This window comes from Giraffa tippelskirchi, chromosome X (genome assembly GCF_054371585.1).
Source record: "Giraffa tippelskirchi isolate mGirTip1 chromosome X, T2T-mGirTip1v1.2.pri, whole genome shotgun sequence".
NCBI lineage: Eukaryota > Metazoa > Chordata > Mammalia > Artiodactyla > Giraffidae > Giraffa > Giraffa tippelskirchi.
The window spans coordinates 142,679,821-142,705,990 of record NC_137289.1 but is presented as its reverse complement, the minus strand read 5'-3'; the positions used below and the strand labels follow the sequence as shown (position 1 = coordinate 142,705,990).

Sequence of the window (26,170 nt, the reverse complement as noted above, 5' to 3'; positions counted from 1 at the left end):
AGACAGAAGGTATCAGGTGCAATACTTAAACAGAAGATGAGGGGAAGTAAAGGGGCTCAGGGTCCAAGTTATCCATCATCTTCCTTCTTGACCAACACTTTATTCTTCACTACATCCATCTATATACTTTGCATTTTAATTGTAGCAGCTCAGAAAGCATTAATAATGATAACATTATTTATTTATATCATTTGAGTCCTTACCATGTGTTAAGCATTCTTCTAAGTACTTTGCATATTAATTCATTTAATCCTCCCAATAACTTTACAGGGAAGTACATGCATGTTATTATTATCTCTGCTTTAGAGATAAAGAAACTGGTAAAGAGAGCTGATGTGTTTGCTCATGATTATATGGGTAACAAGAGTGCAGAGCTAGCTTTCAATTCCAGGCCATGTGGCAGGAGTCCATCCAGTTACCAATGGCAAAGGCCTAGAAGATTTGTCTATTGTACACCAAGTTCATGAGTTAGGCTTATATCTGTTTCTTAATTACAGAGCTATGCTAGGAGCTACAAGTCTGGAGGCCTGCAAAAGCCTTTGAGCATTTTTCTTCAGAATCTGTTTATTATTCAAATTTGCATCCTCAGATTCAAGCACATTATTAATCCTCCATAAATGTTTGATGAATAATTAAATGAATGAGAAAAGCTGATTTCTCCCCAATCAGCCAACAGCTTTCTGCTTGGAATGTATTGGAACCAACTTGTAGATTGTCTGAGGGGGAATGGGGGAGGCAGTTAGCGGCTGAGCAAAGGAGATGGGATACAGCAACTGCTACCTTGATGGGTTACACATTCTGTGATTCTGTCTCTGACTAATGGCATTTTGTAATCATTTACATCTCCTTTCAGTACAAATGTGTGAGGCATTTAAATATATTCCAGGAAAATGCTGACTATGACATACCAAAAGCATGTCCTTCCATCTGGCATTTTTCTCTAGTCTTATAGTCTGCTTCCTAGTGCAGTTTACTATCTGGGCTCTAGGAATGTTTTCATTTAATAATCTCAGTTATTTGGGCGTAGTGGGAGAAAATGCTAAGTCTGAGACCAGAAGCTTGCAATTTGATTCTCTTCATGATTACTTTCCAACATATATGAGGAGTCCAAGCCTGCCAAGGGAAGAGAGGAGGGAACGTTCTGAGTGCTGCTTACTTGCTAGGGTTGCAGCGTTAAAGAATTGAGACTGTTACCTGAAACAATGTAAATAGTTGTTTCTTAAACAGAGGAAGTACTTAGTGCTTACCTGCAAAGTCAAGTTTACTTTGTAGCAAGCTACAAATGAACCACAAAGTTTTGTGCCTAATTTACAGGGGCTTTGGGAACTTCCTGAAAGCAGTATCAGACAACCGCAGTCTTCTAGCAATGTGATGTCTTGTGGAGCAAATGAAATTGCACACAGAAAACAAGTCTGAGCAACATAAGCCGATTCTTGTCCATATAAACACGCAGCTACATAGGGAATGATGTCATGGAAACCAGGAGTTCTGAGTATGTGGAGTTCATGGCTCAAGTATAAGGAAGAGGTAGGAAAAAAGTGAGGACATGAAGTGTAGGTGGGGTTTACAGAGACAACGGCATGCATCGTGATGTGCCAAGTACATGTTAAGTGTGTTATATGCATGATCTCATTTATTCCCGACAAAAGTACCACTGTTATCAATTCCTTTCTTCTAAATCTACAAACTGATGCTCAGAATCCTTACAGCTGGCACAGCTGTGAGAGGCAGAACAGCCAGTCAAATCCAGGCTATTTGGGGCTGGAGCCTTCACACTTATCCACCACACTCTTCCTTGTGGTGGTCTAGGCAGGCTAACACTGTCTGTGCTTGCAAATGCACAGCACATCTGCCTGGAAGGGAACATTTACAGAGAGGTGTGTGTTGACTCAGGCTAAACCTCAGAAAGAAGACCTAGAAGGGTGGATGAAGGGAAGGGAGGGAGGCTCATTAGGGATGGGATGTATATGTAATTATGACTGATTCATGTTGTTGTATAGCAACAGAAAGCAACAGAACATTGTCATTTTCCTCCAATTAAAAATAAATTTATAAAAAAGAAAAGAAAAAAGAAAGAAGCAACTCTTAGAAAGATTCTTGCCTTTTAACTTGAGGGACATGCTCTCTTCCTTCCCTGAGAGTTTGAAAATGGGGCCATTTCTCATCAAGTGATTTTCTTTGCTACAACACTGCTCTATTGTGTTTGGTACAACACACCAAATTGGAACCTTTTTAAAAGCCTCAACAAATCTTGTCTCTAGTGTGAAAGGATTATGAGTACAAACCCCATTCTCTTTGTACCCCCATTCAAACTCCCATGTCTTCAAATTGTAAGCCTCTTGAGGTCCCAAGGTGATGATGCTGCCCATTGTCATGAGCCCACAAGAAGTATTGGCATTTTATAGGAGAAAGGCATTTTCCACTTTAAGTAGAAACTCAGTTGTGCTAAATGCAAGGAAGCCACTTAGCTTCTTGACTCTCAGAGGGACAGCTCTACTCAGCTCAGTATCAGAAATCCTGTCACACTGAGATGGAGGTGGAAATATATGATATTAAAATCCAGACATAGGAAAGTCTCCCACAACTTAAAAAAATCTCTAACAGCAAAATTTGAAGATCTTTGAATTTCAAGGAAGATATGCAATACAAAGATCAATAACACAGGTAAAACTTTCAATGGCTGATTGCACTTTCCTTGTGATATGTACTTTTTATAAGATAGAGCCATATCTCTGTCTTCCTCTGTATAAAGAAATTCATCAACATCCCTACAAAGAATCTCTCTTCTCCTTTCCCTTTCTCCTTTTTCCGTGCACAATTCATTGCCTCCTCTGCTACATTTTCTTAACATGTTAGACATTATCATGTTACATCATAATTAGTCTAATTCATGTCTTTCTGCCATGACAGATTGTGAGTTTATTTCAAGGATCATGTACATGTTGGTATTCCCAACACCATAGAGACACCACCGTTGGCACCCAACCTATATCCCCAACCCCTTACCATACCACTGTACCATCTGACTTTCAAACTCCACCACTTAAATTTCTTTGCTTGAGGGCTTTCTCTCACCTAAGCCACTTTGGCCACCCTTGTGACCAATCAGAAGTGAAGATGAATGAATGCCCCTGAGAATATTCCTGTCTAATGACTGATGGGTGTTGATACAGAATAGCTCAGAAGAGTGTGTCTGCCAGAGCTGCTTAGGGGATAAAGCTTCACGTGCCTTTGGGAGATAATGGATTCACTAAAGCACCTTTCCTTGGCTTTCTTCCCAACTCTGAATCTCTTCCCCACATCCCAGCTGGTGCATTATTTACCTCCTTTATAAACTACTTTCACCCAAATCCCTGATTCCAGGGTAACCCAAACTAAGTAAGCACTCAATATACAGAAAAAGTCCATTAAATATAATTTTAATTAAACTGAGTTACAAAGCTGGCTAGTGTAGCATGAGATAAGAGAGATGGAAGCCTCTGCTACATAAATGCAAAGGGCCCATCAGTCAAATATGAGCACACAGAAACACAACGAGCACCATGATTTCAGGGCTTCCCTCTGCAGTAGGGAAGCGGCTGTCCTAGTTGTTAGTAGAGAAGAGTGCATGTCAGGAACTCTGGTTTCTATTTTTAGATATCTTGCTGACATAGAAAACTTCTGTTTCCTCCCAGTACAATGGTGACCTTTCTACCTCTGAGAAATGGTGCAGAATGCCTAATAAGGAAGCAAGTTCCCATTTGTGGAAGCCACAGATGAACAGAGGAGGGATGGGAGAGCTTAGGTACTATTCATTGGCAGACACAGTGTTCTAAGATCTCTTTTGACTGTGGAACAGGAAGTGCTTGGGTGCCCAGCACTGTCATGGCCTTGAACAGGATTTTGGTTTATAAGTTTCCACAGCCTGGCTCTGAGTCTAACAATTCCAAAGGGTGATAATGTTTCTAAAAACTCACATAAAAAGATGATTTAAAAAAAAGATAAAACCACAACTCTCATGCAGATATACAATGAATACATGTTAAAGATTTTATTTAACTCATTAATCAATGAGGGAACCAGGCAGATGGCATATCAGTTCAAAATAAAAACCTAAGAAACAGACACATTTATAGATGAATAATATTGGCCTGAATGTGCAAACAGAGGCAAAACCAGACGCTTTCACAAGTGACTGGAGGAGGGCAGTCACTTGAACTTCTTTGGGACAGCACATGGCAGGATTTGCATGTCTCTAAGCAAGCAGTATTTCCCATTGCTATCAGTTATACAATTTAAAGAGTTATAAAATGGCTCCCAGAGAATGAGAATCAGATGACAGGAAGGGGTCTACTATAGACAACCCACAGTTTTTTCTTAAAGCACAATTTCCCCCTACATTCATGATTGTAAGATTCAGTAATATATTCCATCTCCAAAAAGAAGATCTCTCTTTTTTCACTTGAGATTATTTCAAATTCAGGTATTTTTCTTAAGACAGTGAGTAGGGGTGAGAATAATAAAATGTAAAGCAGAGAGATGGTGCTTGAGAAAAGTATATCTGATTGTTAAATAAAGGGGAAAATCTCAGGGTTTAAGAGGAAGACCCTTCCTTGGTAGGGGAAGGAGATGGTAAGAGGAAAGAAAAAGGTGGCATTTCACACACAGTATCAGATTCAGTCCTCCCAACAAACCTGTGATTTAGGCAAAGATTTTTTCTTTTATAGATGAGGAAGTTAGGGCCCAGAGTGATTAAATAGCCTACAGAGAGTTACACAAATAGTAAAAAGCAGAGTCAGGTTTTAAATCCAGTTCCAGCTCTGAAGTTTATGATTTTTTTCCCATTATTCCATGATGTACTGGTGAGGGATGTCAGGAGGGAGGGCAACAGTCAAGAAGTTTCCCTACCCCAAACTCAAACATGGCAGCTCAGCAGCAGTTTCAAAGGGCCATAGTGTAATGCTGCTCGTTGGTGACTGTGATGTTTTTGTCATAATTTTCTCATTTTGTTGAGTGCTTTGGACAGAGAGTAAGCAAAATTCACTTTTGATTTCACAGGCTGAGGTGAAATTATTGATTTAAATGAAAGACTTTTTGAATGAACTCCCCTTTGAAGCTGAAAGGATGGAGGCCAACTGATGGGGTTAAAATGCCTTGTGTTGAAAGTAGCTCTGAAATGGAATGGGAATGCAGATTTCGTGGCATGCCACTGGCATCTACTTACACAAAAAGGCTTATATTCTGCTCAACAGCATTCACTGAGAATTTATTGAATGCCTACTATGTGCTGAGTACTACACAAATGCCTTGAGAAACATTACAGTGAATCAGATTTGAATCATACTGTCCAGAGCATACTATAAAGAATTAGACAAGTGTGAAAAAATTGACTATATTACAATATGGTAAGGGTTATGGAGCTCTGGAAGCTCCAAGAAAGATGATATTCAAGTGTGGAGAATCATGGGGAAATTCACTGAGTAGGTATTAATTGAAGAACAAGAAGATTTTAACATGTGAACATATATGTTTATATGTGCAAATTACACCCACCAATTTCATGATCATAACCACGAACACAGCATACTTCCTTCTTCAAAAGTTAACTAATGCAAAACAAATCTATTTTCAATTTGTCAGGCCGTAACAAGTTGATGAACTTGCTATTCATTTTGCGAAGTAGTAGAGGATTCAATTAACGAGAGGAAGTCCTCTTCAATTCTATTTTTGTTACTTCCTAAAATGAAAGGAAATATCATTTGGGTTCATGAGAAATTCTCAGATCTCCTCATTTCAAAACGAATTCCAAATGGCATTTAAAATTGTCTTCTTCTAATGCTAAATGGGCCTTTATTTATTATCTACCCTAATCCCAAGATAGCAAGAACCTTGTGTTTTCCAGCAATTCTCCATCTGATGACATTTTATTTATAGCATAAATAGAAATATATGTAGATTACACTTACAAATTATTCCCAACATGAAGGTTTCCACTTAGTATCTGAGATCTTTAAAATAGAAAATGAACTTTGTCACCACAAGCAAAGTGCCCTAAATCTCCCAGAACATAAACTGCTCACTTTAAGGTCACTATGATCCTGCAAAGAACAAAAAAGCAGCAGTTCACTTGTATTAGAAAGAGGCTTAACAAAAATGCCCTCTCTATGATGCTTGGTTGAGCACACACTTTTTGTTTCATCTGACATTTCTTGCAGAATGACTCAAGGGCTTTTCAGCAAATTGTTTCTGACTTGTCCTTAATGCCCAATTTTCTTATATTTTGTCCCACAATTCACCATCTAAACATAAAGGATAACTAGTACAAGACCAGCATATAATGGATACTCAATAAGTGTTGGCTGATTGAGTGAGTGAATGAAGAGGTATAAGATGGAAATGCACAGAATTTAGCAAATGCCTGCAGAGAGGCACCAAATTTAATTTCTTGATGAACACACCCAACAAAGGAGTACAAGTTCCATAATACTGCCATGTGTTCATCCAAAGTACATTTAAATATTTTTTAAAATCCACATTCTTTGTTGAAACACATGAGAGAGATGACTTTCTCATCAGAAATTCACATGACCAAAAATATAATACGTCCCTAGCATTTGTTTGGCTATGCAGAAGAATACTCTGAAGCTCCTTTCATTGTTATATAACACAATCCTTAAGTAGCCTTTCCACTAATCCTGCATTTTTACCTGACTTTTATAATTTAGTAGTTCTCAACCAGGAGTGATTTTGTTCCCCCTCCCAGGGAGGGGAGCACTTGGCAATATCTGGACATGTTTTCGGTTGTCATGGCAGGGGCTGTGGGAGGTGGGGTGCTGCTGGTATCTGGTGACTAGAGACCCAAGATGCTGCTCAACATCCTACAATGCATGGGACAACCTCCCACAACAGAGAATGATCTGTCCCCAAATGCCAATAGTCCTTAGGTTGAAAAACCCTATCTTAAATAAGGAAGCTAGCGGGAATGATCCCAAGTCTATAGTGCTGGGTAGTTGTCCAGAAGCAAAGAATGCTTTTGCACAATTCCTGGAAGCAAGCTACAATTTATTTAACAACTATTATGGGCTTTCCTTACATCACTACTAATTCTCATAAATAACATCAAAGTAAGCACCATTATTCCCATTTTACAGAATTAACAAACCCAGAGAGTTTCTATACTCTGTTTAAAGTTCACAGGTGATAATAAGCAAAGCTAGTGGCAAAAACAAGACAGACTGGTAGTTACTATACTTCATATATCGGCTCCTGTCTTATTCCTTCTATTTTAATCATGGAGAAATCCACAGTCTCCAAAGACAGAAACTTGTCAGCATTCTCAAAGCCCTCTGACATGGATCTGAGCTATGTGCATATATGTCCATTCACTCATCCTTGTGTGAGAGCAGTTGACAACTGGTAGCCGTTAGCGGGAAGGGCTCACAGAATCTGCCATATGGTTCTCTATATTCAAGCTACCTTAGTTGCTAATTAATTGCTTTGTCTGGCAGTTCTATCCTTTTGTCAACAAGGCTGGTCCAAAGCGAATGGTTTGCTAGACTATCTCATCAGGCTGTGGGAATCAGCACAGACCTGGATGTCAGCAACTCAACTGAATGTAGTGGAACTGATAAAATCATTTTGACCATGTGTTGGGCAGAAGAATAACAGTATATAATTTATTAGTGATGAATTTTCAAGAAGATTTTAAAAATGCAATGAGTCGGTTTGTGTGACTATTTCTAATTAATGTCATGACATTAAAAGAAAAAAAATCTTTCTCCATTCTTTGAGATTAGATGCCGCAAATTATCCCCCACAAAGGGAGTGCCACCATGAAAAGCCATTCCCTCCCTTTGCAACTCTCTCATCCTCCAGGACTCTCTCTTTCATGGGCATCAAAGCACCATACAACACAGGAAGCTGTCATAAGAAACATTGCTTCCCCATGTTCAAACAAGTCTCTGACCGTTAACTATACATCTTCTTGATTTCTCTATGTGCTTTATTTCCTCCCTTTATCACTTGAGCTAATGGTGAGACTCTTTCTGCTAGATAAAAATCTTCTTATTCCAAAAGAAATTTAATTTCTATAGATATCAAACACATAGAGTTACTACTGCATTCCCATTCAGGGGCCCCACACTAAGTCAACTGTGATACTTGAGGACACATTAAATTATTTAAAAGGAATAAAATGCAAAATCAAAATGTCATTCTTGTCTATTTGTGACAAGAGAGAAAAAGTAACATTTTCATCTTAGAACCGAAAGAATGCTGGCTCGCAAGTCTTTTGCTCTAAAATGATGTTGGAAAATAACATAACTGAGGCAAAACTAATGAATAGTGACTAGTTGTTTTGGTGTTACAGAGATCCTCTACTCTTTCCTAGAACTTATTTTTTACCTATGCTGTGGCCCTCATTTAAATTTTTTCAAGCTTTATTGAGATAAAATTGATATATAATACTGTGTAAACTTAGAGTGTACAATGTGTTGAACTATACACTTATATATTGCAAAATTATTACCATGTAGTATTAGCTAACACCTGTATCATATCACATAATTACAATTTTTTATAGTTTTTTTTAAGATTTACTCACTTAGCACTTTCAAGTATATAATACAGTATTGTTAACTATAGCCACCACCACTAATGCTGTACCTTAGATCCCCAGAACTTACTCATCTTATAACTGTGTGTATCCTTTGACCAACACCTCCCCATTTCCCCTCCTCTAGCCTCTGGTAACCACCACTCTAACTTCTGTTTCTATGAATTTGGCTTTTTTAGAGTTTACAAATAAGTGACATCATACAATATGTGTCTCTGGTGATTATTTTTAAATAGAATCCATCACAAATCTTTAAAAACAGTATTTATTGTTAATTTAGAAAGCTTTGTTCAATATGAATATATATAATCTTATTTTAATATAGTCACTATGAATAATAGATAAACCTTTCATTACCATGGTAGAAGTTATAAAAATCAGTTCCAGGTTTTAAATATGCAAGATAAAGAGTGCTCTTTTCACTGATTCATTTTTATGAGCAGGTCTGAGTCATATTAAATATAATTGCTGAGTCAAATATTTGTTATCCACGTGACCTGTCCTGGCCTCACTTTTCTTCCATACTGCCTCCTAGCTCTTCTGACAATGCAGTGGTCTGACCCATCCTTTCTGGTAAAGTGGATTTTATTCATGCCAAAAAGCACGATATAAAACTATTTACTCACATAAGTAGTTCTACAGACAGTCCCTATGATCCTCCATGTCCATGCCCAGTCCTCACTTACAGGTATGGAAAGATTATGGAATTCCGGGACAATTTCTGTTGCTCCTAACCTCCGACTCTAAAAGTTCAGAGGAAGGCCCAGCAAACTTGTTGTTGTTCAGTTGCTATGTCACGTCTGACTCTTTGTGACTCCATGGACTGCCGCATGCCAGGCTTTCCTGTCCTCCACTATCTCCCAGAGTCTGCTCAAACTCATGTCCATTGACTCAGTGATGCCATCCAACCATCTCATGTTCTCCCACCTCCTTTTCCCCTTGCCCTCAATCTTTGTCAGTATCAGGGTTTTTTCCAATGAGTTGGCTTTTCATGTGAGGTGGCCCAAGTACTGGGTCAAACTTAGCCAAATCTAGTCCAGCACCTGTTTTGTGAATAAAGTTTTACAGTAACACAGCCACATTCATTTATTTACATACTCTTTATGGCTACTTTCATTACAAAGACAGAACTGAATAATTGTAACAGAGACCTTGTGGCCCACAAAGCCTAAAATATTTACCACCTGGCCCTTTACAAAAAAAAAATGCTGCTGACCTGTCATTTAGCTCACTGAGTTTTTAAGGGAACTTATCTAGAAATTAATATATTTATCAAATCTGATTATAAGCAGAGTTTGTGACTTGCATCCCTGAATTACATTCCTAGACTACAGGCCCATTACATAAATTGCGAGTCTTAGGCAAATACCTGGAAAAGATTAAGCTGATCTTTACTGATTCTTTGTTCCTCTTCCATTACCTCCTCATCCCAGGCACTGACCGTGGAGCCCCCAGTAAAACATTCCCTCCTTGTAGGATCACAGGGATTGATAATACCTCTACAATTGTCTTTAGTCTTATTATTATTATCATCTAATATATTAATTGTTCAATAAGAATTTGTTAATTGAATTAATAAATAAATTACTGTAGGTCAACATTTTCAGAACTATGTTTTAAAGAATGCGTGCCATCTTTGAAATGTGCTCCATGAATGGGATGGCTTATTTTACATAGAGAACAGACTTGTGGTTGCCAGAGGAAGAGGGGTGGAGGAGGGTTGGATTAGAAGTTTGGGACAAGCAGATGCAAACCATCATATAGAGAATGGATAAACAACAAGATGCTACTATATATAGCACAGGGAACTATATTAAATATCCTGTGACAAGCCATAATGGAAAAGAATGTGAAAAACAGTATATATGTATAACTGAATCACTTTGCTGTACACCAGAAACTGACACAACACTGTAAATCAACTACACTTCATTAAAAAAAAACAAAAACAAAAAATGATGATCTATTTCAAAAAAAAAAAAAAACATAAAGTCTCCTATGTTCAAATAAAGTTGGGAAACAACAACACATACTTTGTTCTCCTTTAGAAGCCCCATGATTCACATGAATGCATTAAAGTTTGGGGGAGGAAAAAGTTGACATCAACAAAACAGCAGAGTAGGCAGCTCCAAGCTCTTGTTCCCCCACAGAAGCGTCAAAGAGTAAGTAAAAACTGTCAGAACTAATTTTGTTAGAATTATGGAAAATAGTCATAAGTCTATAGCAACCAAGGAACTACTGAATCAAGAAAAAGCTAACTTGAAAATGGCAGGAAAGTTTTGTGGTGTCTTTACTTGCCCTTGTCCCAGCCCCTGCTCAGCAGTGATTTTGTTTTTGAACCAGTGGCAACCTACATTTCCAGTGTGGAACCCTGGTCCCTCATCCTGGAGAGGGCAAAGTAAACAAGCAAACATTATTCACAAATTATTCTGTCTGCTATTCTAACCTATCTGTATGCTACCAGAAGGACATATGCAAAGAGCTTGTATTGGTTTGCTAGGATTGTCATAACAAAATAACACAGGCTAGGTAACCTAAACAATAGAAATGGACTTTCTCACAATTTTTTAGGCTAGAAGTCCAAGATCTACATGATAGCAGTATTGGTTTCTCCCAAGGACTCTCTCCCTGGCTTGCAGATTGCTACATCCTCACTATGTCCTCATATGGTTTTTCCTCTATGCACACACATCTCTGATATCTCTTTTCTCCTCTTCTTTTAAGGACCTCATTCATGTCAGCTTCATGACCTCATTTACCCTTAATTACCTCTTTAAAGACCTTCTCTCCAAATACATGTACATTCTGAGGTACTGGTGGTTAGTCCTTCAACATATAAATTTCGAAGGAACACAATTCAGCCTATAACAGTGCTCATGTTCCACCTAACCCAGTAGAACTTGGGATAGAAAAGCAGTAGGTATTGATCAAACACACTGCAAGAAACACTAAAAACATTCAGATGCCTGGAGTAAAAGATTATAGTTGAAACATACAATAGACCATTTAAAGGCCTGAGAGCAAAAGCTGAGAAGAGTTTCTTAGGGAAATCAGGAAATTCAAAATCAGCCATGCATGCAGGAGAATTTAAAAAGCCACAGGCATTCTCAAGGCAAGATGAATACTCAGAAAGGATCTGAGCAGATCCTAAGAGTTCACCTTGGGCTGACCGCTAGATTCAGTTCAAGACTGTCTAAGTATCAAAGGAGTGCCCCCAGAATAGAGACAATAAATAAAAACTGGGAGAGGTATTTTTTGTTTGTTTATTTGTTTGAAATTTTTTAGCCCTTGGTGTTCAAGAAAATTTCCATCAAAACCCTAGTAGAGTACAATCTGAGAAACAGACTATAATGGCCACACAAAAGTTAAGAAACATAGTCTTTGCAAAAATAGTGTTAGAAAGTCACCAAATGGATGGCTTACAATAGCTTTCAACAACAACAACAACAAAAGCATCCAGCAAACTCTGGCAAAGGGGGAGAATCTACTTTCCCCTTCTTCCCTTGAGTTATCAGTTATAAAAGTCAAATGCCTAGTTATCAACAAAAATCACAAAGCATACAAAGAAACAGGAAAATATGTCCCATTTGAAGGTAAAAAATAAATGGACAATAATCATCCCTGAGGAAGTTCAGACACTGGACTTACTAGAGAAATTCTGTAAAGCAACTGTCTTAAATATGCTTAAAGATCTAAAGGAAAACAAGGACAAATAATAAAAGGAAATCAGGAGATTGGTGTATGAATAAAATGAAAATATCAATAAAGAGCTACAAATTATAAGAAGGAACCAAAAAGAAGTTCTGGAGATGAAATGTGAAAAAAGAGAAATGGAAAACTCATCAAAGGAATTTAACAGTATATTTGAACAGACAGAAGAAAGAATCTGTGAATGTGACCATGGGGTAACTGAATTATTGAGTTTGAGGCACATAAAAGAAAAAGAATAAAGAAAACTAAACAGAATCTAAAGGACCAATGGGACACCAACAGACCAACATACACATTCTGAGAGTGAGAGAGGGGTAGGAAGAATCTTTGAATATTTGAATAGAATATTTGAAGAAACAATGGCTTCTCAAATTTGATGAAAGATAGAAATCTACAAACCCACAATCTTCAATGAATGTCAAGTAGGAAAACCCAAAGAGATTCACACTGAGAAACTTTACAGTCAAACTACTGAAAGCCAAAGACAATGAGAGAATTTTAAAAACAGCAGGAAAAAACCAAATCATTACTCACACAGGATGTACAATAAAACCATTAGCCAATCCCTCAGAAGAAGCTGGGAAGCCAGACTGCAAGGGGTGATATATTTAAAATGCTGAAATTAAAAAAAAACTGTAGCTAAAAATTTATATCCAGGAAAATTATCTTTCACCAATGAAAGATAAATTAAGACATTCAGAGATAAACAAAAGCTGAGAGAGTTCATTAGAACTAGACTTGCCCTACAGGAAATGATAAAGGGAGTCTTTCAGGTTGAAATGCAAGGATGCTGGACAGTAACTCGAAGCCTAATAAAGAAATAAAGTTCTATGCTATTGGATGTATAATAAATAAAGATACTATTTGTGACAAGAAAAACCTAAGAGGAGGAGGATGTAACTGTATAAGAGTATAGAGTTTTGTGTGTTATAGAAGTTAACTTGGTATCAATTCAAACTAGATTGTTATAAATTGAGGATGTTAAATGTAATCCCCACAGTAACCACAAAGAAAATATCTAAAAAGTATATCTCTTTGAAATAAAAGAGAATCAAAATGGTTTACTAAAAGAAAAAATCAACTAAATACAAAAGAGGATAGAGATAGACAAAAGGAAAAACAAAAAATGCTGTGAAATATAGAGATCAAATACCAAGTAGCAGAAGTCATTCCTTATATAAGTAATTACCTTACATGTAAATGCACTAAACTCTTTCACACAAAAGATACAGATAGGAAGACTGTATAAAACAAACTATGATCCAATTATATGCTGTCTGTAAGAGACTCACTTTAGATCCAAGGACATGAGTAGATTGATCATGAAAGGATGGAAAAAGATATTCTATGCAAATAGTAACCAAAAGAGTGTAGAGGTGGCTATGCTAACATAAGTCAAAACTTCTTAAAAGAGACAAAGAATGACAATATACATTGATAAAAGAGTCAAATCATCAAGATGATATTACAATCCTAGAAATACATGCACCAAACAACAGAATCCCAAAATAATGAAGTAAACCTTGATAAAATTGATAGAAAAAATAATACTTTTACAGTAATAGTTGGAAACTTTAATACACCATTTCAGTAATAGATACAACATCAATACAGAGCTTGGCATGGATATATAGGCTGTGAACAACACTATAAACAAACTAGACCTAACAAACATATAAAGAATACACCACCCAACAACAGGAGAATACAGTCTTCTCAAGTGTATATGCAACATTCTCTAGGACAGACCACATATTGGGTTACAAAATAAATATTAATAAAATTTAAAAGATTAAAATTATAAAAAGTATCTTTTCCAAATATAATAAGATGAAGCTAAAAATCAATAATTAAAGGAAAACCAGGGACTTTCCTGGTAGTCCAGTGGTTAAGACTCCATACTTTCACTGTAGGGGGTATGGGTTCAATAATGGTCAGGGAACTCAGATTCTGCATGCTGCATGGCACAGCCACAAGAATTTTTTACAAATTTTAAAAACAGGAAAATCAGAAAACTCACAAATATTTGGAAAATAACACACTTACACAACCAACAGGTTATAGAAAAAATCACAAGGGAAATTAAAGAAGAATGAAAACAAAAATGCAACATACCAAAACTTATGTGATGCACTGATAGCAGTGTTCAGAGGGAAATTTTTAAGGTAAATGCCTGCACTAAAAAAGAAGAAAGACTCCAAATCAATAACGTAATATTACATCTTGAGGAACTAGAAAAAGAAGAGCAAATTAAACCCAAAGCTAGCAGAGGAAATAAATAATAAAGATCAAAGTAGAGAAAAAAATAGAAAAGCAATTAGAGAATCAATACAACCAAAATCTGGCTCTTTTAAAAGATCAACAAAAATTACAAACCTTTACCTAGACTGACAATGGAGAAAAAGACTCAAACAACTAAAATCAGAAATGCAAGTGGGGGCATTACTACTGACCTCACAGAAGTAAAAAGAATTATAAAAGAAGATTCTAAACAAATTAGATAACCTAAATAAAGCTCAACATTCTGAAAACTAAGATCATGGCTACTAGTCCCATCACTTCATGGCAAATAGATGGGAAAACAATGGAAACAGTGAGAGACTTTTATTTTTTTAGGCTCCAAAATCACTGCAGATGGTGATTGCAGCCATTAAATTAAAAGACGCTTGCTCTTTGGAAGAAAAGCTATGATCAACGTAGACAGTATATTAAAAAGCACAGACATTACTTTGCCAACAAAAGTCCGTCTAGTCAAAGCTATGGTTTTCCCAGTAATCATGGATGGATGTGAGAGTTGGACTATAAAGAAAGCTGAGTGCCAAAAAATTGATGCTTTTGAACTGTGGTGTTGGAGAAGACTCTTGAGAGTCTCTTGGACTGCAAGGAGATCAAACCAGTCCATCCTAAAGAAATTCAGTCCTGAATATTCATTAGAAGGACTGATGCTGAAGCTGAAACTCCAATCCTTTTGCCACCTGATGCAAAGAACTTAGTCATTGGAAAAGACCTTGATGCTGGGAAAGATTGAAGGCGGGAGGAGAAGGGGACGACAGAGGATGAGATGGCTAGATGGCATCACCGACTCGATGGATGTGAGTTTGGGAAAGCTCCGGGAGTTGGTGATGGACAGGGAAGCCTGGCGTGCTGCAGTCCATGGAGTCACAAAGAGTTGGACACGACTGAGCGACTGAACTGAACTGACTGAGATAAAATGGACAAACACCTAGAAATACATAATTTACCTAAACTGACTCAAGATGAAATAGAAAAATCTTGGACCTATAACAAATAAATAAATCTACTGAAAAATCAAAAACCTTCCAACAAAGTTTAGGACCAGATGGCTTCATGGTGAATTCTTACAACACATAAGGAAGAAATAACACCAATCCTTCTCAAACTCTTCCAAGAAGTAAAAGAGAAAAGAATACTTTGTAACTCATTCTATGAGGCCAAAATTACTTTGACACCAAAGACAGATAAATACACCCCAGGAAAATAAAATTAAGGACAAATGACCTTTCTGGATATCGATGCAAAAATCTACAACAAAATAGTATCAAAACAAATTCAACAGCATAGTAAAAGGATTATACATCATGGCCAACTGAGATTTATCCCAGAAGTTTGTAAAGTTTGTTGATCTTTTAAGAGAGCCAACTTTTGGTTCTGTTGAGGGCAGGAGGGAGGAAGGAAGGAGAGAATAGTGATATGAGTGATTAGATATCTATATAATTCTTCTTCCCAGTCAAATTCTCATCAAATTCACTTTGGATTATCTTTGCTGATAAACCAATTAGATGAGCTTAACTAGTGTTAACTCTTTCTGCAGTTTATAGGACACATTCATTTGCTGGTAATCACAGCTAAGAATGTGTTACTGTTAATTAGAACACCTTAGTAAATTATTGGGCTAAAACACAGATGGGAGATTGTGTTGGCACATGTCAGGATAACTCTTAAAAGTGAAAAACAATTCTATTATTCAACCCAAAGAACTTGCAGACATTGTCCCATATTCAGGTAACTTCTATCCTTAGGGTGATTTTATTGGCCTCAGGCATTTTATCCCTCTAGTTAAAAAAGGTATCCCTAAAGCTAGGCAGTTTCTGCCTCTTATAAACTCTGTGACCTTGGGAAAATTAATGAATTTCCTTTGTGCTTCAGTTTCCTCATCTATAAAATGGGCGACATTCAGTTCAGTTCAGTCGCTCAGTTTTGTCTGACTCTTTGCGATCCCATGGACTGCAGCACACCAGGCCTCCCTGTCCATCACCAACTCCTGGAGCTTGCTCAAACTCATGTTCATTGAGTTGGTGATGCCATACAGCCATCTCATCCTCTGTCATCCCCTTCTCCTCCTGCCTTCAGTCTTTCCCAGCATCAGGGTATTTCCCAGTGAGTCAGTTCTTTGCATCAGGTGGCCAAAGTATTGGAGTTTCAGCTTCAGCATCAGTTCTTCCAATGAATATTCAGGACTGACTTCCTTTAGGATGGACTGGTTGGATCTCCTTGCAGTCCAAGGGACTCTCAAGAGTCTTCTCCAACACCACAGTTCAAAAGCATCAATTCTTCAGTGCTAGCTTTCTTGATAGTCCAACTCTCACATCCATACATGACTACTGGAAAATCCATAGCTTTGACTAGACAGACCTTTGTCAGCAAAGTAATGTCTCTGCTTTTTAACATGATGCCTTGGTTGGTCATAACTTTCTTCCAAGGAGCAAGCGTCTTTTAAATTTCATGGCTGCCATCACCATCTGCAGTGATTTTGGAGCCCAAGAAAATAGTCTCTCACTGTTCCCATTGTTTTTCCATCTATTTGCCATGGAGTGATGGGACTAGATGCCATGATCTTAGTTTTCTGAATGTTGAGTTTTAAGCCAGCTTTTTCACTCTCCCCTTTCACTTTCATCAAGAGGCTCTTTAGTTCCTCTTCACTGTCTGCAATTGGGGTGGTGTCATCTGTGTATCTGAGGTTATTGATATTTCTCCCTGCAATATTGATTCCAGCTTGTGCTTCATCCAGCCCGGCATTTTACTGGGAATGGGAATGGGAATGGGCATTTCATCTATTGAATAAGGAAATAAGGCACTTATTGGCATACAGCAAGGTTTTAATATATGTGAGCTCCTTATTAATACATGCATGTGAAAGTTACTTCTTTTTTCATTTCCAAGGTTTTATATCCAAATGCAAATGATTCTTAAGGCAGTGGCCAAGACTGAAATGATCAGATGAAAAGGATCAAATTATCCCAGAAGTGTACAAACCAAGGAAAAATACCATGGTTTGCAGGTCAGAGGATATTATGCAATGAATCTAGTGCAGCAAAGTTGTTGAAAATTTAGGATTTTGGAATCAGAATGATGAGACCTTGAGTCTCAGCTTCTCTAATTACTGTGGCATGACTTTAAGCAAGTTACTTAATTTCTCTAACCCCCAGTTCCCTCGTCTGAAAATATTTATTGGAGCACTAAAACACTTCCTCTTTTGTGAGGATTAAAACAGATAATTTTTTTTAACGTGCCCAGTACAGTGTGTCAATATGTGGTAGCTTAAAAAATATTTTGAATTCTAGCAGTATACTCACACTGCCATGTACTGGGAAGGATAAAAACAGATGTATGATGGTGTGACCCAGCCTTCTAATTGGTTCCAAGCCAGTTGGGGAGGCCAGACAATCAGATAATCTATAGTACAAGAAAGCCGACATTTGGATTTTCAAATTCCTCCTGTTAAGATGACGTTTCTCTCTTTCCTGTTTCTTTTCCCACATTATTCATTTTCTATCTTGTACATAAAAATTAATGAAAGTTTTCCACCCTGAATTGGACCAACTAAAAGGAAATATCTTGTTGTGAAGAGAGGGAAAAAAAGTAAAGAAACACAATTTCTCATGACTTGACTCTATCTTGTCTACTTTATCTCTTACTAGCATAAAAATATATTTGTTATAGAATAAAATTTTATGGCCAAGAAAGAGACTCTTATTTTTCTGGGGGGGGGGTGGTGGTGCTGGGTTGTTTGTTTTTTTTTTTTTTTAGTAACCTAAACAGAAAAACAAAATAAAGCAGAGTAGGAAGTGACCATGGAAAAGAAGTCATCTTGGCAGATGATGAATAACAAGGGGATAAACTAAAAAGACGTGGAATATTTCAAAGATGTAGGCTGAAAAATGTTTTGGTAATATGGTGATGTTTATGATCCGATGCCTGAAAACACTTTTTAAAAAACACTATTTTTTCATTAAAAGCAGAGAAGTTAGTTATATTAAAAAGAACAACAGCTTACTACATCTCTTTTATCCAAATTCCTTGTTCCTTCTTTTATCAAAAGTTTCCTTGCCTGGAAATTTACATTAGATGCTGAGTCCTTTTCTTTTTTTCATTTTGAGAACTCAACATGGACTTGAGAAGTAAAAACATGGCACTCAAGTGTTGCTGCAGCTGTGTTTTACTATCAGCCTTTGAAGGAGGCTTCAAGCCAAACTCCTCCTCATTCAGATCCTACCTGCTTGTTGCAAACAGAGCCAACTGGGGTGTAGCTAGAACCAGGATACCAAGCCTTTGTTAAATGAAAAGAAACAAATTTTCATAGGAGAAAGCGATGAGCGAATAGATGGTTCATGGCAATATGAACCGTTTCATATCTTAGAAAGCATTATGTGGAAACTACATGAGGGCAATAAATATATTACACAGCATAACATGAAACTGGAAGTCATCAGAAACTGATTAATCTATTGTCAGAGGGCAAAGAGTTTGTGGCTGTACCCTTTGAACATGCCTGATTTTACCCGATCTCTGAAGCTAAACAGGGTCAGGCCGGTTAGTGCTTGCTTGGAGGAGAAACAAAGGGCAAGAGGAAAAGAGTTATTCCCTATGTCTCTGGAGGAAAAAGCATGCTCTTTGTTCAAAGCACATCTAGGATTAATAAACCTCCATGGAATTTTCAGGGCAAGAATACTACAGTGGTTAGTCATTCCCTTCTCCAGGGATCTTCCCAACCCAGGGATCAAACCCACGTCTCCTGTGTCTCCTGCATTGCAGGCAGATTCTTTACCGTCTGAGCCACCAGGGAAATTAAACCTTGCTTTATACTATATTTATTGATGTAACAATCTGGACTTTAAGCGACACTGCTGGGTTTCTTTAAGTGAGCTAATTTTCTTTGGTTCTGTATTTCTGTGCATCATTTCTCATTAGGCAGTCACCAGGTATAAAGAAGGAATGGGGTAAATTCAGAGGTATCCTGAGAATCAAACCAGACCCATTGATTTAAAGGATATTCCACAAAAGGAGGTGGATATTCCTGACCCATCCACCATTCAAAATGTAGCTCCATTTGAACTCATGAGCCAGGCTATTTCATCGTCTTGTGCACCCACTGTTGACATCTACAAGGTTGATGAGCCTAAGGTCAAAGAAAGCCGCTCATCCAAAAGGCAATTTTAATCACAACTATTGATAATAAATTCCATTTAATAGTCTTCAGCTTATATTTTCCAAGTCCAAAACTCTTCAGGGTAAGTTATCATTGCTTAACTGTCATTATTTGAAATGCTAGTGGGAATGTTATTACTGTGAACCTCTCTGGGTAAAACTTTCTCTTTTTTTTTTTTGCAATCTCACCATTGTTTTAATTTTGTTTACATCTCTAGTCATTTGCACAGATGTTGATGAAGCTGTATTTTTGCTTCAATGTCTATTGCAACATTCTTATTGCGTTCTGCAGGTCCTCCAGTAAACGTTACTTGCAATATTTTTATCAACAGTTTTGGATCAGTCACAGAAACCACCATGGTAAGTGCTACAATGCCACTGGCAAGAGAAAAACATGACTTGATTATGCCATGAACACAACCTGTCAAATTTTCTATTTATTGTTCAACTTGCAGGACCTCCTGTAAATGTTACCTGCAACATATTTATCAACAGCTTTGGGTCAATAGCAGAAACTACAATGGTGAGTGGGACTGAGCATTGAAGCCATCGTGTGAAGGAATGGGATGTGTGATCAAAGAGCACTGTTGTACATTTGTGGGACATTTACTGAATGCTAATTTCCAAGTTCATTCACCTCTAGAAAGCAATTAGTTATACTCTTTCACCTTGGGAATTCATTAGTCAAATATTCATTTGTTTAAAATTCAATAATCTTTCATCCATCATGCCAGAGAAATTTTGGAAACACTTGATGTTTGGTTATATTTAGGTAGAATTATCAGTAATGAGCTGGTGCATAATTAAGGATATTTAAATATTTGCATCTCCAATGTTTCAGAAATACAAATTTCAAAGTTTAGGAGATATTTTCATATAATGGGACATTTTAACATAATCAAGATTCAGACATGCTACATTTAAGATATATGCCAAGAAGCTGATCTTAAAATAAACACACACACACACACACACACACACACCCCAATTTGATGGCAATAGAAAGTTGTTCCAAGTCCACAGGAATTACATAACACGCACAGCTCCCTCCCCCCAAAATAAATATAAAACTAATAAAACCCTATCATATTCTAAGTGCAGACATGTTTCATGTACATGAAAAAGATTTCAGATACTTTAAAATTCACCAAGACTCCTTATCGGTGTCAAAGTGGTGTTGTTGCCTGTGACACAGCCTATTAGATCAGTAACCTTATAGTGCTAGGCTATAGTGTGGAGATTACATTTTGAGTGAAATATTTTCTTAGCCTCCATATAATTTAAGTCCTCTGACTGGTTCTAATTTTCATGACTATGTAAAGTATGTTGTTGTGTTAAGTCCCTTTAGTCATATCCACCTCTTTGCGACCCCATGGACTATAGCCTGCCAGGCTTTTCTGTCCATGGGATTTTCCAGGCAAGAATACTGGAGTGGGTTGCCATTTCCTCCTCCAGGGGATCTTCCCAACCCAGGGACTGAACCAGCATCTCTTAGTTCTCCTGCATTGGCAGGCAGGTTCTTTACCACTAGCGCCACCTGTATATGTAAAGTACACAGCTGTATTATTGGATGAGAACAAAATAAAATACAGTTGAGCTTGACTAAGTACCATGGTGGCTGATATCCTAGAAACACTCAAGAAATGAAATAATAAGCATAGAGCCATTGAGAAGTAAAAAATAGTGCTCCACTGTGTTTATGAATTCTCTTTTAGACTATTAGGATTGTGTTTAACAAATTACTGTACTTCTTGATGTCCTTGATGTTAGAAAAGAATAATTTACCTCTTAATATTCATTTCCACTGGCAAGCCAGACATAATACAACTCCACCATCCATTTTAATATTATTCTGACACAACATTGTCCAGAAATGAAACTTTGGGGACTTTGACCATATGTAGTGCATTAAGAATTTTACACAACTAAGATAGTTTTGATAGGATTATTAATTAACTCATAAGAAACGCTCAACATGGAAAGAAGACTCCAACTTTGGACTTGGCATTCAGTGTCTGTCTTCCCCCTCTTGGTTTTATCTTGGTAACAGAGGGGCAAATATTCCAGCTGCCCAAATCACTATCACCAGCTTTACACGATGGCATTCAATGACAATACTTGCACGACCTAATGCTGATTGCATTAATTAGACCCCTAAGTTGCTTTGATTAAATTTCCTCATTGCATCTTACCCTCAATCAAAAATGTAAATATAAACCTTTTCAATGTTCATTAATGCAAGATAAAGCTAAACATTTAAGGAGATGAAAATGAAAACTATGGATATCCTTGTTTTCCTGTGTCTTTAAGAGCTACTGAAGGTGTTTAATAAATGGGCTGCCTAGGTGCTTCTTGGCCACTTACTCAAGTGTCCTTTGTCACGTTTCCTATGAGAAAACTTGGAAATCATTGCCCAAGCGTAACATCAATGGCCTGTCTATTCTGCTGTATGAGATGTATTGAATCGCATGATCAGAAGAATGATGCCTATATGCTTCTTTTATTTTATTTCTTAGCTTCTGATGTAATAACAAACTGAATTTGGCTTTTAAAAAGTATCTTTTATTTTCTTCAATTATGGCTTTTGTGTGAAACTAAAAAATTTTTTTTGAAACTCTACCACACTTAAATCAAAGAATAAATTCTCATGTCATGTAGGGTAGGGACTGGCAAACATTCTCTAAAACGCCAGACAGTAAATACTTAAGACTTTGCTGCTAAGTCACTTCAGTTGTGCCCGACTCTGTGTGACCCCATAGACGGCAGCCCACCAGGCTACCCCGTCCCTGGGATTCTCCAGGCAAGAACACTGGAGTGGGTTGCCATTTCCTTCTCCAAACTTTGAGGACCAGACAATTTCTGTCACAACTACTTAATCCCACCCTTTCAGCATAAAAGCAGCTATAAAAAAAAAAAACCAAAACAAACAAACAAACAAAAAAAACCCTTTACTTATAAACACAGATTGTGGCTAAATTTGGCCCACAAGCCACAGATTGTCAATTTTGGGATGTAAGGCATCATTATTTAAATGGACATTATGCAGGTGATCATAAGAACATGAGAATTGCTTCACCTTGAAGAGATCTTACCTTTCTAGATTTTTTAGGCTCGCCTAGGTATCTACATGATGCACCCAGAGAGTGTCATCACAGCCCAAGTTTCCCTTACCAAAACCCTGAGACTCTACCGCTCATGAATATATTCACAAAATATGGCTCAAAAAATGGTCAAAAAAAATAAACAGAACCAAATTCTTCCTTGAACTCTTTAGTTGACAAGACATCAGACTCTTAGCTTTGATGCACAGTAATGTATGTAGTTATTGAGGATGTTGATTAGTGCTATGAATGGAGGGAGAATAATAGTTTTGCTTTCCCTATGTTTTCTGGAATGACTTTTTTCCCAAGAATGTATCAGAATTTTGAATTTCTAAACATGTTGATTTCTCTCATATCCCACTCTTATCCCACAACCCTTGGAAGCATTATTGAAGAATTTAGTTTGGATGTTTGTTTCTAAATAAGAGGCAATAAGTATCTGTTTTAAGAACTCAGTATGACTTGCTTTTGCTGCTGTCTAGTGTGCCCTATTATGCTTGATGAAATCCCGTTAAATTACTGTTGTTACTTACTCTCTGCAAAGAACAGGCTCACATAGGGACTCATATTGCCTCTTACTCCTTTGGTATATTAGTGTTGAAGATGTGCACTCACAGGACAATATATTTGTGTTATTCTAAGGAATATTTTTATGGATCATTATGGTCATACACCTTATTTCAAAATATATACTTCTGTTCATTAAAAGTCACAGGGATCTGTTGATGGTCATTACTAGCTGACCCTGTGTTAAGAGTATTCAGTGGGACCATTTTTTTTTTTTTTTTTTATGATTCCAAAAGACTCATTAGACCAGTAAGGGGTATATGATGAGACAGATTATAATTTAGTTTTGGAATGTAAGTTTACCATTTCCTTTTCTTTCTTTCCCTTTTTTCTTTAGCTAGTGATGGCAAGTTAATTTATAGGATGAGGGGTGTATTTGCAAGCCCCTCCTTCCTAACACAAAGGCATAGTTTGGGAATACCGACAGTGTCAGTAAAGGTCAAGAATATTTGCGTGCCATCTGCATGCAGCTGTCCCCAAGGTTGGGCCATCAGAAAATGAAGAAGAGACAGTCTCCTCAAACCTTCCAAATAACTGCCTGGAAGGATGTGGGTGAACAGAATGTGACTTGAACCTGTGAGTGCTGGAACATTCCCCATGCCAAAGCAGTAGGAAATAGATTGCAACAGCAGGGAGGGGGTAGAAAGAGCTGAAAGTGTACAAAACGTGTCTACTCACAGAGTATCTCTAGAATATGATTCCAGCTCCCCAGAACCTTCCCAAAATTCCACATTCTCTGCTGGTTACTGCTGCAGGGTGAAGAGTTGTTTTATCTCCAACCTGAAATCATGTTCCCAAAGGACTGGATAAGATGTATGTAGATAGCCCCTTAGGAGAAGGTATGGTTGCTGTAACTGCTGGAATGACGTTATAGGCTCCTTTTCATTCTACAGCTGCATAAGCAACTCATAAAGAGACGCTAACTTACCAGGAATAGCAGGTACCTACATTCTTTATTTCTAACTTCTTAAGGGAGAATCAAGAATCAACCTAACATTTTGTTAATCTAAGATATAAGGTGACCTTGGTCTCTAAATTAAAAATGCAATGTTAAAACCTGAATTCATCATAAAGCAACTGCTCCTCCCATAATTTCAAATTCAAAGCTAACTTTCCATATTCAAAGCTAGCACAAACTCAAGATAATGAAAACATTACTGCAGTGTAGCTAGAAGTTAAAACCAAACTGCCATATAGGTCTGTGAAAAATCCACAAAGCATATTTTTGAAAACTTTATGACATGATTGGACTGAAAAATAAATACATATAAAATAAAAAGAGAGAAGTAGTAAAGTTTAATATGAATGCAGATGAGATAAAGTGGCAATCCCCAAGTACAAATGCTAGACTAAATATAACAAAATAATTCAATATAAGGAAACAATCTTTGTGGCATGGGCATAGAATTAGAAGGTACCAAAAAAGTAAAACTTCAGAAATTCTAAATTTGATGCGAAGTAATAGTATGGAATATAGGTACCTGTATTACCTGTGTTAAGAATATATAAAGATTCTATGACTTACACATAGCTTTTGAAAAATAAAAGATATATGTATGCATTTACACACATACAGACATGCACATACATAAATATATACATATATATGTATGTGTATATATATATATATATATATATATATATATATATACATACACACACACACATACACATATATTTTTAATTTAAATGTTTCCATTATCTAATCTAGTACCCAGGGAGTCAATCATAGAGAAACAAATTTTAATACAAGGAGATATGTCATTTATTTGAAGTAGAATCTGTCTCTGGAGAGACAAGGCAGTATAAAAGAAAATTCAGTCTGTACTTAAGCATGTCTCTCAATATTTACTTCTCTTTTAATATTTCATTAAACCTAGAAGCAAAAATAAAGACAAAGAAAGGCTACAGAGCAATATAATTATCTCCAGTGGTTTGGAATGTCTTGAGAGAATAAACCTATCTGTAAATAAACAGAGGCAGTGCATGGATAAATCATGTGTCCTTTAAAGTTTTAAGGGTTGCCATTTATTCTGAAATAATGTATTATTATCATGAACAAAATTAAGGAAAATTTTAATTCCTACACATTATAAAGAAAAAATACTTCCAAAAGATCTAATAAAAGTCTTATTTCATATAATTCCTGTCACTATGGCATAAAATGTATTTTCTCCTCTAACTTCTCCACTTATCCTTGCTTATGAACAGTCTAATTAATTTATTTTAAATTAACTCTTAGACATTCAGTGGTTCTATTGTGATAAGATAGACTCAGTGCTCTTTTTTAAAGTTCTGATATTGGAAGAAAATTCAAAATAGAAAAGTAAGAAACATTGGAGAAGAAAGCTTGTGGGAAAGACTTTTTTAAAAGATGTACACTAGCTGTGAAAATTTATATTGAGATATTTTTAAAAAGGTCAATGTTTCATATTTTACGTCACTAATGTAATATTCTCTGGAATCTCTCAAAATGCATATTTAAATCATTCTCAGGTTCAAAGGAGGACTACAATGATGTTCTCCTGGTGATTTTGTTGGTGAATGCTCACTTTGACTTTTCATGGCCTTTCTCATTCTATGTTTCCTTCCTGGGTAGGGGGTCTCTCTATGGCCTAAGAAATTTAACCCATTCATCTCTGTTATTTCCAGCTGTCACTACTTCCTATACTTAGAATTTTTCTACCTCCAGAATTGACTGAGATGACATCCTCTTCTCTCCTACCTCCTACTGAAACAATCTCATAAACCC

At 36.9% G+C, this 26,170-nt stretch overlaps 2 protein-coding genes across 3 annotated transcripts in view; one reads left to right on the top strand and one right to left on the bottom strand.

Moving 5' to 3' along the window:
- Positions 1–26,170, bottom strand: part of LOC145536274 (uncharacterized) — a 401,900-nt gene that overhangs the window by 147,026 nt on the left and 228,704 nt on the right. The window lies entirely within an intron of this gene.
- The window catches only part of GLRA2 (glycine receptor alpha 2), a 197,525-nt gene that overhangs the window by 21,507 nt on the left and 149,848 nt on the right, over positions 1–26,170 (top strand). Inside the window, exon 3 of one of the 2 annotated variants that reach the window (XM_081565319.1) lies at positions 20,206–20,273. In XM_081565319.1, coding sequence (XP_081421445.1) covers positions 20,206–20,273 — 68 coding nt within the window. Of the gene's footprint in view, positions 1–20,042; positions 20,111–20,205; positions 20,274–26,170 lie in introns of both variants that reach the window. The other variant, XM_081565320.1, reaches the window with a different exon arrangement.